The sequence below is a fragment of the Coregonus lavaretus genome, assembly GCF_964263955.1.
Source record: "Coregonus lavaretus genome assembly, chromosome: 6".
Classification (NCBI taxonomy): domain Eukaryota; kingdom Metazoa; phylum Chordata; class Actinopteri; order Salmoniformes; family Salmonidae; genus Coregonus; species Coregonus lavaretus.
In genome coordinates, this window is record NC_139993.1 from 31,429,326 (window position 1) to 31,442,614 (window position 13,289).

The window sequence follows — 13,289 nt, forward strand, 5'->3', positions numbered from 1 at the left end:
GTACGGGTACACAGCCCTGTACGTCCTGTGCTGATGCCTCACACAGAGTGTGTGAAGGTAGGCATTCAGCCAGGACGGGTTGTGGCAGCTCTTCACTCCAGGTCTCCTATCCGTCTCCATAGCCCAGTCCGGCCTGTTCCTGCTCCACGCACGAAGCCTACGGTGTGCGTCGCCAGCCCTGTTCAGCCTGTTCCTGCTCCACGCACCAAACCTACGGTGTGCGTCGCCAGCCCAGCCCGGCCTGTTCCTGCTCCACGCACGAAGCCTACGGTGTGCGTCGCCAGCCCAGCCCGGCCTGTTCCTGCTCCACGCACCAAGCCTACGGGGTGCGTCGTCAGCCCGGCCCGGCCTGTCCCTGCTCCACGCACCAAACCTACGGTGTGCGTCGCCAGCCCTGCCCGGCCTGTTCCTGCTCCACGCACCAAACCTACGGTGTGCGTCGCCAGCCCAGCCCGGCCTGTTCCTGCTCCACGCACCAAGCCTACGGGGTGCGTCGTCAGCCCGGCCCGGCCTGTCCCTGCTCCTCGCACCAAACCTACGGTGTGCGTCGCCAGCCCTGCCCGGCCTGTTCCTGCTCCACGCACCAAGCCTACGGGGTGCGTCGTCGGCCTGGTCCAGCTCGTTCCTGCTACTCGCACCAAGCCAAGGGTGCGAGTCGTCAGCCTGATCCAGCCCATTCCTGCTACTCGCACCAAGCCAAGGATGCGAGTCGTCAGCCTGGTGAGGTCCGTTCCGGCTCCACGCACCAAGCCAAGGGTGCGTATCGTCAGCCAGGTCCGGTCCGTTCCTGCCTCACGCGCCAAGCCAGGGGTGCGCGTCGTCAGTTCGGTGCCTGATCAGGTCAGCTACTCCACTACGGAGTTTGAGCAATCCGCTCCGTCTATGTCCGGTCCAGATCCAGCCAGCGGGGTCAGACCGGACCGGGGGCGTTACGGGGGGATTGTGGAAGGGTGGTGGTCAAGCCCGGAGCCGGAGCCGCCTCCGAGGAGAAATGCCCACCCAGCCCTCCCCTGTTTGGGGTTTTGAGGCGCGGTCGCAGTCCGCGCCTTTAGGGGGGGGTACTGTCACGCTCTGGCTCCGGGACTTTGTATGTTGAGCCAGGGTGTGTTCGTTTCGTGGTGTTCTGTTTGGTTGGGTTGTTCTATGTGGTTGTATTTCTTTGTTTGAATGAGTGACTCCCAATCAGAGGTAACGAGTGTCAGCTGTTGGCTCGTTGTCTCTGATTGGGAGCCATATTTAAACTGTCTGTTTTCACCTTGTGGTTGTGGGTTTTTGTTCCGTGTTCAGTCAGTGTTACTGTGGACTTCACGATCGTGTTTTGTTTTGTTCAGTACTTTAATATAATAAAGTCATGTTTCTTTCACACGCTGCGCCTTGGTCTACTTCGCTACTAGACGATCGTGACAGTCATGCTTATTAACGTTGCAATACAGTTAAAATATAATGCATTCTGTGACAAATTTCAAGAGGTTCCATAGCAAGAGGTGCAAAATTGTTCGAGGTGATACCCAAACAAATTCATTTTGACAGAAGAAAATAGAGTTGACGTGATTTAAATTGGTTTATTGAAAGATGGACATCCCTGAATGCTTATGGATTTTTGACAGTAAACTAATGTGGCTTTTTAAAATACAGGCACTTGAGAATAAAAGGAATAAAAACATTGCAGTGGCATCAAGCCATTTCACTCTTTCAGAATGGTGGGAGTAATCATCTTGCGGAAGGCATAGTATTTGCATTCGCTTGGGGGGACAATATCCATGGTTGTGGTGCTAATCATCTCCTTCTTGAAGCCAGCCTCGAGCAGTTGAGGCATCTGGGTCTCCTGAAAATTATTAACACAAAGATCTGGTCAGTATCGTGGACCTGCATCACACATTATGGGCCTTTTAACCCTTTACACTCGTGGAAATTGGCCTATGTGAATAGTGCCAAATTGAAATGTTTCTAACCGAAGAAACATAAAAAGCATATGCATGACCATGGAAGCAATTGAAAGAGAACACTTTGGAGATTATGGGGAAATGATCAGACCAAAGGTGAGGACACAATAGTTCACCTGTCACAAGACTGAATCCAAACATTAAACTGTTGATTTGATATGCATTTTACATTTACTGTACTTTTCGCAGCATTTGTCAACGAAATCTGAAAATACTCTGGACACATTCAGTAACATAAGAATATTCATGGCAATTTTGGGGTAGCTGCAACATAACAAAAAATTATTACAAGGGTTTGAGTGAGAGGTTTAACTGGTGTCTCCAAGTGGACACACCTGTCCAAACTGTGCACAGTTCCTAAGTAATTTCAATGCACTTTTATGACTCATGGAAAGAGCCTTCAACTATAAGATGCTTGTTTGAGCTCTCCTAGCTTTGCCATTGAGGAACTGAAGCAAGCATACTCCCAAAATTACACAATTACTGTTGTTGTTTACACAATCCAAAAACGTTCCATTATAAATCGCAATCTGGGTCAGGTGAGCATAATTTGAAAGCTTATTCTATTGCCAACATGACTAGCTAAGTTATAAAATATGATCTTACGGTGTTAGGCTTTCACAAGGCACTTAAGACAAACAGATAGTAATTTTGGTGCGCAAAAAATGGAGTCATGAGTGCATTCAAGTGCATGTTCTTGACAAATTCTCTTCACAATACGACACAGGTTCATTCTGTTCAGGACAACACAGGGTATGACGCATATCATCTTTGTAACTGTACATCAAACATATCGATCCTAAATGTTGATACTTTAAAATGACATGAGTTTGGACTTATAGGTGTGTGGTTTGCTTGTACGACATCAAAGTGGTATTTATTATAATCCTCAACATCTCATCTTTCAGAACACATCAACTCCTCTCAATTTACAGCATTCCCCTCACTCAAACAACAAAAAAATGGGGGCATCTTTTTGTTGTGTGTGGTACACATGCTTAGAACGGCTGTCAGTTGAATCCCATAAAGTGCTGTAAAGTGAAGAGCCTGAGCTCTGACGTCATATATAGTATGTTACTGTACAGCCACTGAGTTCCAATGTAGCCACTTATCAGTGACCAAATCTGCCATTTTCAACCCGTATACAGGATGACTGGCTGTGAGTGTAAAGGGCTACACAGTTGCAGTTCAGGTCCAATTTATCATTAACCTTTGTTTAGCCAAGAAAGGTAATTGAGGACACATTTTCTAACAGTGCCAGGACCAAGTGCAATAAAAAGGGTATTAGTAGATAGACAAACTAAACCAATTACTGTATAAGTATGGTACTGAAGTGAGTAAACCAAATACATAGGCTAATCACTTCACTCCACACAGGAGTGGAATCAATCAGGTTGTGAATTTGATTTACATAGTTTTCCAATAAAATAATAGAACATTTGTGATCAAGTGTATTTTGATGTACTGTAAAGAAAGGGTGGAAACATGCAGCAGGCAAATTAGTTAGTACTGTAGCTATGGACATAATAATAATTAATTGAAATTACAAGTTATACCACAGTAACTATCAGTGATCTACCTGTAAGTACTATCTGGCAGAAGGGGAGAATACGTGCTACGAAATTAAATGTGTCGAGCCCGAGAAGGCACATGTGTAGCCTACCCAAGCACTTCATAGAGAGATTAGGTGTTGATCATTGACTGGCTGAAAGGCGGCTCACCTGGAACATGTTGTCGATGTTGTCATATTTGGTCTTGAGAAGTTCACCCCAAGAGGTCAGGTTACAGTAGGTGAGAACCCCACTGGGCTTCAGCAGCCTGTGGGCATGGCCCTATAGAGACACAACAAACAATTGTACTATTAATGGAAACGTTAGCGTGTCATTGTGGAACGAAAGGCAATGTTTGTTTCAAGTGATAGAGATCAGAAATGTATTGTATTTGGATTCATTTCTGTAGACGTCTGCCATATGTTTACATTGGATACAGCTATGATATTATGCAGGGAGGGAAAAAAGTATTTGATCCCCTGCTGATTTTGGAAGTTTTCCCACTGACAAAGACATAATCAGTCTATAATTTTAATGGTAGGTTTATTTGAACAGTGAGAGACAGAATAACAACAAAGAAATCCAGAAAAACGCATGTCAAAAATGTTATAAATTGATTTGCATTTTAATGAGGGAAATAAGTATTTGACCCCTCTGCGCAAAACATGACTTAGTACTTGGTGGCAAAACCCTTGTTGGCAATCACAGAGGTCAGAGGTTTCTTGTAGTTGGCCACCAGGTTTGCACACATCTCAGGAGGGATTTTGTCCCACTCCTCTTTGCAGATCTTCTCCAAGTCATTAAGGTTTTGAGGCTGACGTTTGGCAACTTGAACCTTCAGCTCCCTCCACAGATTTTCTATGGGATTAAGGTCTGGAGACTGGCTAGGCCACTCCAGGACCTTAATGTGCGGCTTCTTGAGCCACTCCTTTGTTGCCTTGGCCGTGTGTTTTGGGTCATTGTCATGCTGGAATACCCATCCACGACCCATTTTCAATGGAAGGTTTTCACCCAAGATTTGACGGTACATGTCCCCGTCCATCATCCCTTTGATGCGGTGAAGTTGTTCTGTCCCCTTAGCAGAAAAACACCCCCAAAGCATAATGTTTCCACCTCCATGTTTGACGGTGGGGATGGTGTTCTTGGGGTCATAGGCAGCATTCCTCCTCCTCCAAACACGGCGAGTTGAGTTGATGCCAAAGAGCTCGATTTTGGTCTCATCTGACCACAACACTTTCACCCAGTTCTCCTCTGAATCATTCAGATGTTCATTGGCAAACTTCAGACGGCCTGTATATGTGCTTTCTTGAGCAGGGGGACCTTGCGGGCGATGCAGGATTTCAGTCCTTCATGGCGTAGTGTGTTACCAATTGACATCCTTGGAGAGCTCTTTGGTCTTGGCCATGGTGGAGAGTTTGTAATCTGATTGATTGATTGCTTCTGTGGACTGGTATCTTTTATACAGGTAACAAGCTGAGATTAGGAGCACTCCCTTTAAGAGTGTGCTCCTAATCTCAGCTCGTTACCTGTATAAAAGACACCTGGGAGCCAGAAACCTTTCTGATTGAGAGGGGGTCAAATACTTATTTCCCTCATTAAAATGCAAATCAATTTATAACATTTTTGACATTGGATTTTGACACTGGATTTTTGTTGTTGTTATTCTGTCTCTCACTGTTCAAATAAACCTACCATTAAAATTATAGACTGATCATTTCTTTGTCAGTGGGCAAACGTACAAAATCAGCAGGGGATCAAATACTTTTTTCCTTCACTGTATATGATACCAAACATTTGTGTGTTTTATAGTCTTTAATACAGGATCTTTTGCTGATATGTTCGTAATGTGCAGCCTTGGTCCTCAAAGTGTTGTACTTACCTTGATGAAGTCAAACTGGTGAGTGTGCCATGTGTCTTCTGACAGAGGGTATGTGTCGTACAGAATGCCTTTGATAGAAGAGGCATAATTACAATTACATATTTACATATCTGAAGCAATTTACTCGCTGAAGAATACAAATATTCAATAATGGATACGCCAATAGAATGCATTTTCAAACTTACCATCAAAGTGGTTGTCAGGCAGGCCGCCCACTACCTCCTCCCACAGTCCTTTGAGGGGCACAATCTGTGAGTGGAGAAGAATTTAGGTCCATTTCGTTCACATTAAAAGAAGGGAAAAGTCTGAATAGAACCTAAGGTGAAGTTGAAGATCTGTCTCACTTTATGTGGCTGAGCCTTGGCCCACTCCTGCAATCTCGCGAACACTCCATCATTGCACTCAATGATCCAGTGCTCCTCGATGGGGAAGGACTCTACTTTAGTTGCGGCGATGGCCATGCCAAACCCAATCTCCAGAACCCGTCCACCTGTGGGACAAAGCGGAACAAGCATCTCAATTGGTGTTTAAGTTTATGTATCTACCTGTATTGAAGTGTTTTCCACTTTTCTAGTGCTGTGGCACCTTTCACGAAAAGCAAAACTAATAATGCACGACTTTTGTTTGTTATTTGAGGGATCTCAAAGGAATGTTTGGGGGGAAGGCACGTGATAGATAGGCCACATGCCACTTGAAGGAGTTACACAGAGTAGTCTTTCAGTAATGTGTAAAAATAGATGAGAAGAATACCATTTGGTTTTGCCTCGCCCTTTAGGCTACTACTCTGTTATCAACTGTCAAATTGCCACCAAAGATACAATGACAAAATAATACCCTATTTACTAAAACTGGTCATATTGTATTTACAACCAAACAACTGTTCTCAATGGACCGCATTCCTCCATTCAGCCCATGGGTGCTATGGTGACTTGAGTGACCAAAAAACTCCAAACGTTTACGCAACTTTAACGTAGCCTAATGTATCTTTTAAAAAAAGGATCAGTGATCATCATGAAACTTATTGAATGGCATGCCGTGATAAATTATTGGCACTCCCCAGCAAGTGCGCACTTGGCACGGTTCCATGTGTAGAGTAACACCTGCTGCAACCACAAGCCATTATATCCAACTCCAGCATGCTTTTAAACTTCACGTGCATTGGGAGGAACGTCGCATATAAAATGTAAACGCATTGGTTTCATTAACTTTTCCTAATGTCTGCTGATTGAGTGTAATCGTCTGTATTGATTATCCTACAGCGCTGAATGAAGTGTAGCCATTGATTAGGTTATAGGCAAATAGGCTGTCCTTTACGGTCTATTTGTTTTACACATTTGCAAGGAAAATTAATTACAGTCAGGTAAAATGTTATTATGGAACTATAAACTATCATAGAGTTCCAAAATCCATACTGTCTAGTCGTCCCAGTGCGTTCATATGGACCACTAGCTTGCACATTGTGTGTTATACCTTTTGAGGAGGCTACAGTTGCGAGCGAGTGCATGTACGGAGTCTCCCAACGTTCCATAACGGGCTTGCCCAAAATCTCCAGATGAGTGTCCGTTTCATTGTAACCAGCACCAGCGTCGTGCCAACCAGCTTTGCAGTCTTCTCCCTGTGAAAATATAGGTTGTGCCGTAGTCATTTTGGTGGTTGGTTTTCTTTAATATATGGGGGATGGACGGAGTTGCTGTCTCCACGTTGTGGCAGAGGAAGGACAGATTTAGTTGCGGTGGGGATTTATATGGGTCAGAAGTGCTGACTCTGCAATACGTCAACGAGGCGTAGGCATAAACATTAGGCCTACTACTGTTGGTCAATAAGTTGCATTCCAAGGAGCCGGGTCAATTACGTCCTAAGTGTGGAAAGCTGTTAGAAAACATGAAAGTTCAAAAATCACTGGATCACTTTTTATTTTGCTGGGGTTAATATAAGCCTCGTTGTGTGCCTATCCGTCCCGTGCAACATGTTGCAGTTATTTTTTTTGCGATCTCCACCGTGCCATACGAACGTGACGAGATTGACAGCTTCTCTGATCCAGGCAAATACATTTTAGGATCATTATAATGGCTATATCCAAAGAATTGGCAATAGAAATGAAGGTAAAACAAATGAAAATGTAAATAGTTTGCTGTCATTTCAGCTGCTTGATGTGATTGTGTGTTAGCTAGCTAGCAAAGGAAAAGTAACGTTAGCCTTGCTAGATACCGTTATGTTTTTTTTTTTTTTTTTTTTTTTTTCACCTTTATTTAACCAGGTAAACCAGTTGAGAACAAGTTCTCATTTACAACTGCGACCTGGCCAAGATAAAGCAAAGCAGTGCGATAAAAACAACAACACGGAGTTACATATGGGGTAAATCAAAACAAAGTCAAAAATACAACAGAAATACATATATATACAGCGTGTGCAAATGTAGCAAGTTATGGAGGTAAGGCAATAAATAGGCTATAGTGCAAAATAATTACAATTAGTATTAACACTGGAATGATAGATGTGCAAGAGATGATGTGCAAATAGAGATACTGGGGTACAAATGAGCAAAATAAATAACAATATAGGGATGAGATAGTTGGGCGGGCTAATTTCAGATGGGCTGTGTACAGGTGCAGTGATCAGTAAGGTGCTCTGACAACTGATGCTTAAAGTTAGTGAGGGAGATAAGTGTCTCCAGCTTCAGAGATTTTTGCAATTTGTTCCAGTCATTGGCAGCAGAGAACTGGAAGGAATTGCGGCCAAAGGAGGTGTTGGCTTTGGGGATGACCAGTGAGATATACCTGCTGGAGCGCAGACTACGGGTGGGTGTTGCTATGGTGACCAATGAGCTAAAATAAGGTGGGGATTTGCCTAGCAGTGATTTATAGATGGCCTGGAGCCAGTGGGTTTGGCGACGAATATGTAGTGAGGACCAGCCAACAAGAGCGTACAGGTCACAGTGGTGGGTATTATATGGGGCTTTGGAGACAAAACGGATGGCACTGTGATAGACTACATCCAATTTGCTGAGTAGAGTGTTGGAGGCTATTTTGTAAATGACATCGCCGAAGTCAAGGATCGGTAGGATAGTCCGTTTTACGAGGGCATGTTTGGCAGCATGAGTGAAGGAGGCTTTGTTGCGAAATAGGAAACCGATTCTAGATTTAACTTTGGATTGGAGATTCTTAATGTGAGTCTGGAAGGAGAGTTTACAGTCTAACCAGACACCTATATATTTGTAGTTGTCCACATACTCTAGGTCAGACCCGTCGAGAGTAGTGATTCTAGTCGGGTGGGCGGGTGCAAGCAGCGTTCGGTTGAAGAGCATGCATTTAGTTTTACTAGTGTTTAAGAGCAGTTGGAGGCTACTGAAGGAGTGTTGTATGGCATTGAAGCTCGTTTGGAGGTTTGTTAACACAGTGTCCAATGAAGGGCCAGATGTATACAAAATGGTGTCGTCTGCGTAGAGGTGGATCTGAGAGTCACCAGCAGCAAGAGCGACGTCATTGATATACACAGAGAAAAGAGTCGGCCCAAGAATTGAACCCTGTGGCACCCCCATAGAGACTGCCATAGGTCCAGACAACAGGCCCTCCAATTTGACACATTGAACTCTATCTAAGAAGTAGTTGGTGAACCAGGCGAGGCAGTCATTTGAGAAACCAAGGCTATTTAGTCTGCCAATAAGAATGCGGTGGTTGACAGAGTCGAAAGCCTTGGCCAGGTCAATGAAAACGGCTGCACAGTACTGTCTATTATCGATCGCGGTTATAATATCGTTTAGGACCTTGAGCGTGGCTGAAGTGCACCCATGACCAGCTCGGAAACCGGATTGCATAGCGGAGAAGGTACGGTGGGATTCGAAATGGTCGGTGATCTGTTTGTTGACTTGGCTTTCAAAAACTTTTGAAAGGCAGGGCAGGATGGATATGGGTCTGTAACAGTTTGGATCTAGAGTGTCACCCCCTTTGAAGAGGGGGATGACCGCGGCAGCTTTCCAATCTCTGGGGATCTCAGACGTTACGAAAGAGAGGTTGAACAGGCTAGTAATAGGGGTTGCAACAATTTCGGCGGCTAGTTTTAGAAAGAAAGGGTCCAGATTGTCTAGCCCAGAAGATTTGTAGGGGTCCAGATTTTGCAGCTCTTTCAGAACATCAGCTGTCTGGATTTGTGTGAAGGAGAAGCTGGGGGGGCATGGGCAAGTTGCAGGGTAGTGGTAGCCAGGTGGAAAGCATGGCCAGCCGTAGCAAAATGCTTGTTGAAATTCTCGATTATTGTAGATTTATCGGTGGTGATAGTGTTTCCTAGCCTCAGTGCAGTGGGCAGCTGGGAGGAAGTGCTCTTATTTTCCATGGACTTTACAGTGTCCCAAAACCTTTTTGGAGTTAGTGCTACAGGAAGCAAATTTCTGTTTGAAAAAGTTAGCCTTTGCTTTCCTAACTGCTTGTGTATATTGGTTCCTAACTTCCCTGAAAAGTTGCATATCGCGGGGGCTATTTGATGCTAATGCAGTACGCCACAGGATGTTTTTGTGCTGGTCAAGGGCAGTCAAGTCTGAGGAGAACCAGGGGCTATATCTGTTCTTAGTTCTGTATTTTTTGAATGGGGCATGTTTATTTAAGATTGAGAGGAAATTACTTTTAAAGAACAACCAGGCATCCTCTACTGACGGAATGAGATCTATATCCATCCAGGATACCTGGGCCAGGTCAATTAGGAAGGCCTGCTCGCTGAAGTGTTTTTGGGAGCGTTTGACAGTGATGAGGGGTGGTCGTTTGACCGCGGACCCGTTACGGATGCAGGCAATAAGGCAGTGATCGCTGAGATCCTGGTTGAAGACAGCGGAGGTGTATTTAGAGGGTAAGTTAGTCAGGATGATATCTATGAGGGTACCCATGTTTACGGATTTAGGGTTGTACCTGGTAGGTTCGTTGATAATTTGTGTGAGATTGAGGGCATCTAGTTTAGATTGTAGGATGGCCGGGGTGTTAAGCATATCCCAGTTTAGGTCACCAAGCAGTACGAACTCTGAGGATAGATGGGGGGCAATTAATTCACATATGGTGTCCAGGGCACAGCTGGGGGCTGAGGGGGGTCTGTAGCAAGCGGCAACAGTGAGAGATTTATTTCTGGAAAGGTGGATTTTTAGAAGTAGAAGCTCAAACTGTTTGGGCACAGACCTGGATAGTATGATAGAGCTCTGCAGGCTATCTCTACAGTAGATTGCAACTCCACCCCCTTTGGCAGTTCTATCTAGACGGAAAATGTTATAGTTGGGGATGGAAATTTCAGAATTTTTGGTGGCCTTCCTAAGCCAGGATTCAGACACTGCTAGAACATCAGGGTTGGCGGAGTGTGCTAACGCAGTGAATAACTCAAACTTAGGAAGGAGGCTTCTGATATTTACGTGCAGAAAACCAAGACTTTTACGGTTACAGAAGTCAACAAATGATAGCTCCTGGGGAGTAGGAGTGATACTGGGGGCTGCAGGGCCTGGGTTAGCCTCTACATCACCAGAGGAACAGAGGAGGACTAGAATAAGGATACGACTAAAGGCTTTAAGAACTGGTCTTCTAGTGCGTTGGGTACATAGAATAAAGGGGGCAGTTCTCCGGGAGTTGTAGAAAAGATTCAGGGCATTATGTACAGAAAAGGATATGGAAGGATATGAGTACAGTTCAGGTAACCCTAAGCGTTGGGTAACAATGAAAGAGATAGCGTCACTGGAGGCACCGATTGAGCCGGTCTCGGCGTGTATGGGGGGTGGAACAAAGGAACTATTTGAGGCAGTTTGAGAGGGACTAGGGGTTCTACAGTGAAATTGTATAATAAGAACTAACCCAAACAGCAATAGGCAAGGCATAATTGACATGGGATAGAGGCATAAAGCAGTCACAGGTGTTATTAGAGAGAGCTAAGACAACAACTGGAAATAGCGATAACGTTTGGGCTAAGGCTAAACAGAATAAACAGGACAGGGTACCGTGTAAAGGAACAGTCCAGCAGGCATCAGCTGTGCAGCTGAGTGATCATAAGGTCCAGTGAACAGCAATATGTGAGTCCGAGAGCAGTTCAATGTTATACCTCAGTGCTAGCTACCCTTGTGAAAAATATCCCATTGTATCTTCTATAACTATACTGAAAAATATATAAACGCAACATATAAAGTGTTGGTCCCATGTTTCATGAGCTGAAATAAAATATTTTCCATATGCACAAAAAGCTTACATCCCTTTTAGTGAGCATTTCTGTAAGTGAGCATTTCTACTTTGCCAAGATAATCCATCCATCTGACAGGTGTGGCATGTCAAGAAGCTGATTAAACAGCATGATCATTACACAGTTGCACCTTGTGCTGGGGACAATAAAAGGCCACTCTAAAATGTGCAGTTTTGTCACACAACACAATGCCACAGATGCCTCATGTTTTGAGGGAGTGTGCAATTGGCATGCTGACTGCAGGAATGTCCATCAGAGCTGTTGCCAGAGAATTTGAATGTTCATGTCTCTACCATAAGCCGCCTCCAACGTCGTTTTAGAGAATTTGGCAGTACGTCCAACCGGCCTCACATCTGCAGACACAATTGCATTTGATCAATGGCAATTTAAATGCACAGAGAAACTGTGATGAGATCCTGAGGCCCATTGTTGTGCCATTCATCTGCTGCCATCACCTCATGTTTCAGCATGATAATGCACGGCCCCATGTCGCAATGATCTGTACACAAATCCCGGAAGCTGAAAATGTCCCAGTTCTTCCATGGCCTGCATACTCACCAGACATTGTCACCACCCATTGAGCATGTTTGGGATGCTCTGGATTGACGTGTACGACAGCGTGTTCCAGTTCCCGCCAATATCCAGCAACTTCGCACAGCCATTGAAGAGGAGTGGGACAACATTCCACATGCCACAATCAACAGCCTGATCAACTCTATGCGAAGGAGATGTGTCGTGCTGCATGAGGCAAATGGTGGTCACACCAGATACTGACTGGTTTTCTGATCCACGCCCCTACCAAGTTCTTGGACTCTTCATCATTGAACCTCTGCTAACTAGCTAAATGCCAATGATTTGTTTAGCATAGCAACGTGGAATGAATAGAATGAACGACTTGGTCAAAACATGAGGCATGTGTTGATACTGAACAGCTTTCTCTATTCAAATCTTAATTTAACATTACAATTATTCCACAATACTGATGACGGATCAGCTCTTAGAAAGATATTATCACCAATAGCCACGTTTCGATCCACAGTTTTTATGCGAGTAAAGTCATACCATATAAAAAATAAATAATGACAGCTGTGATGGAAAAATACGTTTCGGTAACATTTTATAAATGCCAACAGATGATTTATCTTTTTGTGTCGGTAAAATGTATTATGTGAGAAATGGCGGTGGAAATGCATTAATGCACAAATATTGATATTATAACCATCATATCTCATGCGATGATACTACTACTCGGGATGTTCCCCAATGCTGGAAGTGGGGCCTGAGTGAAAAGGTTTAGGAACCCCTGATGTAAAGTAGCCTACCCGCACTGTATCTGCATGCTGTTAGATAGAGCGTACATGCCAAGACCAGAGTAGGCACATTTGCTATTTACCACAACAGCTTTTGTGACAAAACTATTTGTAGAGTTGAACATGCGAAAGGAAACACATGTAACTTTTATTCGGTACATGAAAACATAAGTGAAAAAGTACATTTTATGTGCACTACGTCGTCACGCACTTATTTTTATCTGCAACAAGTCAGTTTGGTGGAAACACCACTGGTGGGAAAATGCATATATTCTCTTTATGCAGATTTTAGAATATTGGAATGAAAATCTGTCGCCAATTGGATGGAAACCTATCTTATGACTGCAAATATTGAGGTGGCTTATTCTAATGCTTTGGCATAACCTATAATAACGCACTAAATCTCAAGATT

The 13,289-nt window shown here is 44.1% G+C and overlaps 1 protein-coding gene across 1 annotated transcript; it reads right to left on the reverse strand.

Annotated features, from left to right (window-relative positions):
• Nucleotides 1-1,547: 1,547 nt before the first annotated feature.
• Nucleotides 1,548-7,061, reverse strand: LOC311131593 (guanidinoacetate N-methyltransferase-like). The gene is made up of 6 exons (XM_084164661.1): nt 6,843-7,061; nt 5,717-5,862; nt 5,558-5,621; nt 5,373-5,440; nt 3,665-3,775; nt 1,548-1,825 (listed from the first exon to the last, which is right to left on the reverse strand). Exons 1-6 carry the CDS (start codon nt 7,015-7,017, stop codon nt 1,685-1,687), a joined length of 705 nt encoding a protein of 234 aa, XP_084020787.1. The 5' UTR covers nt 7,018-7,061; the 3' UTR covers nt 1,548-1,684.
• Nucleotides 7,062-13,289: the final 6,228 nt, after the last annotated feature.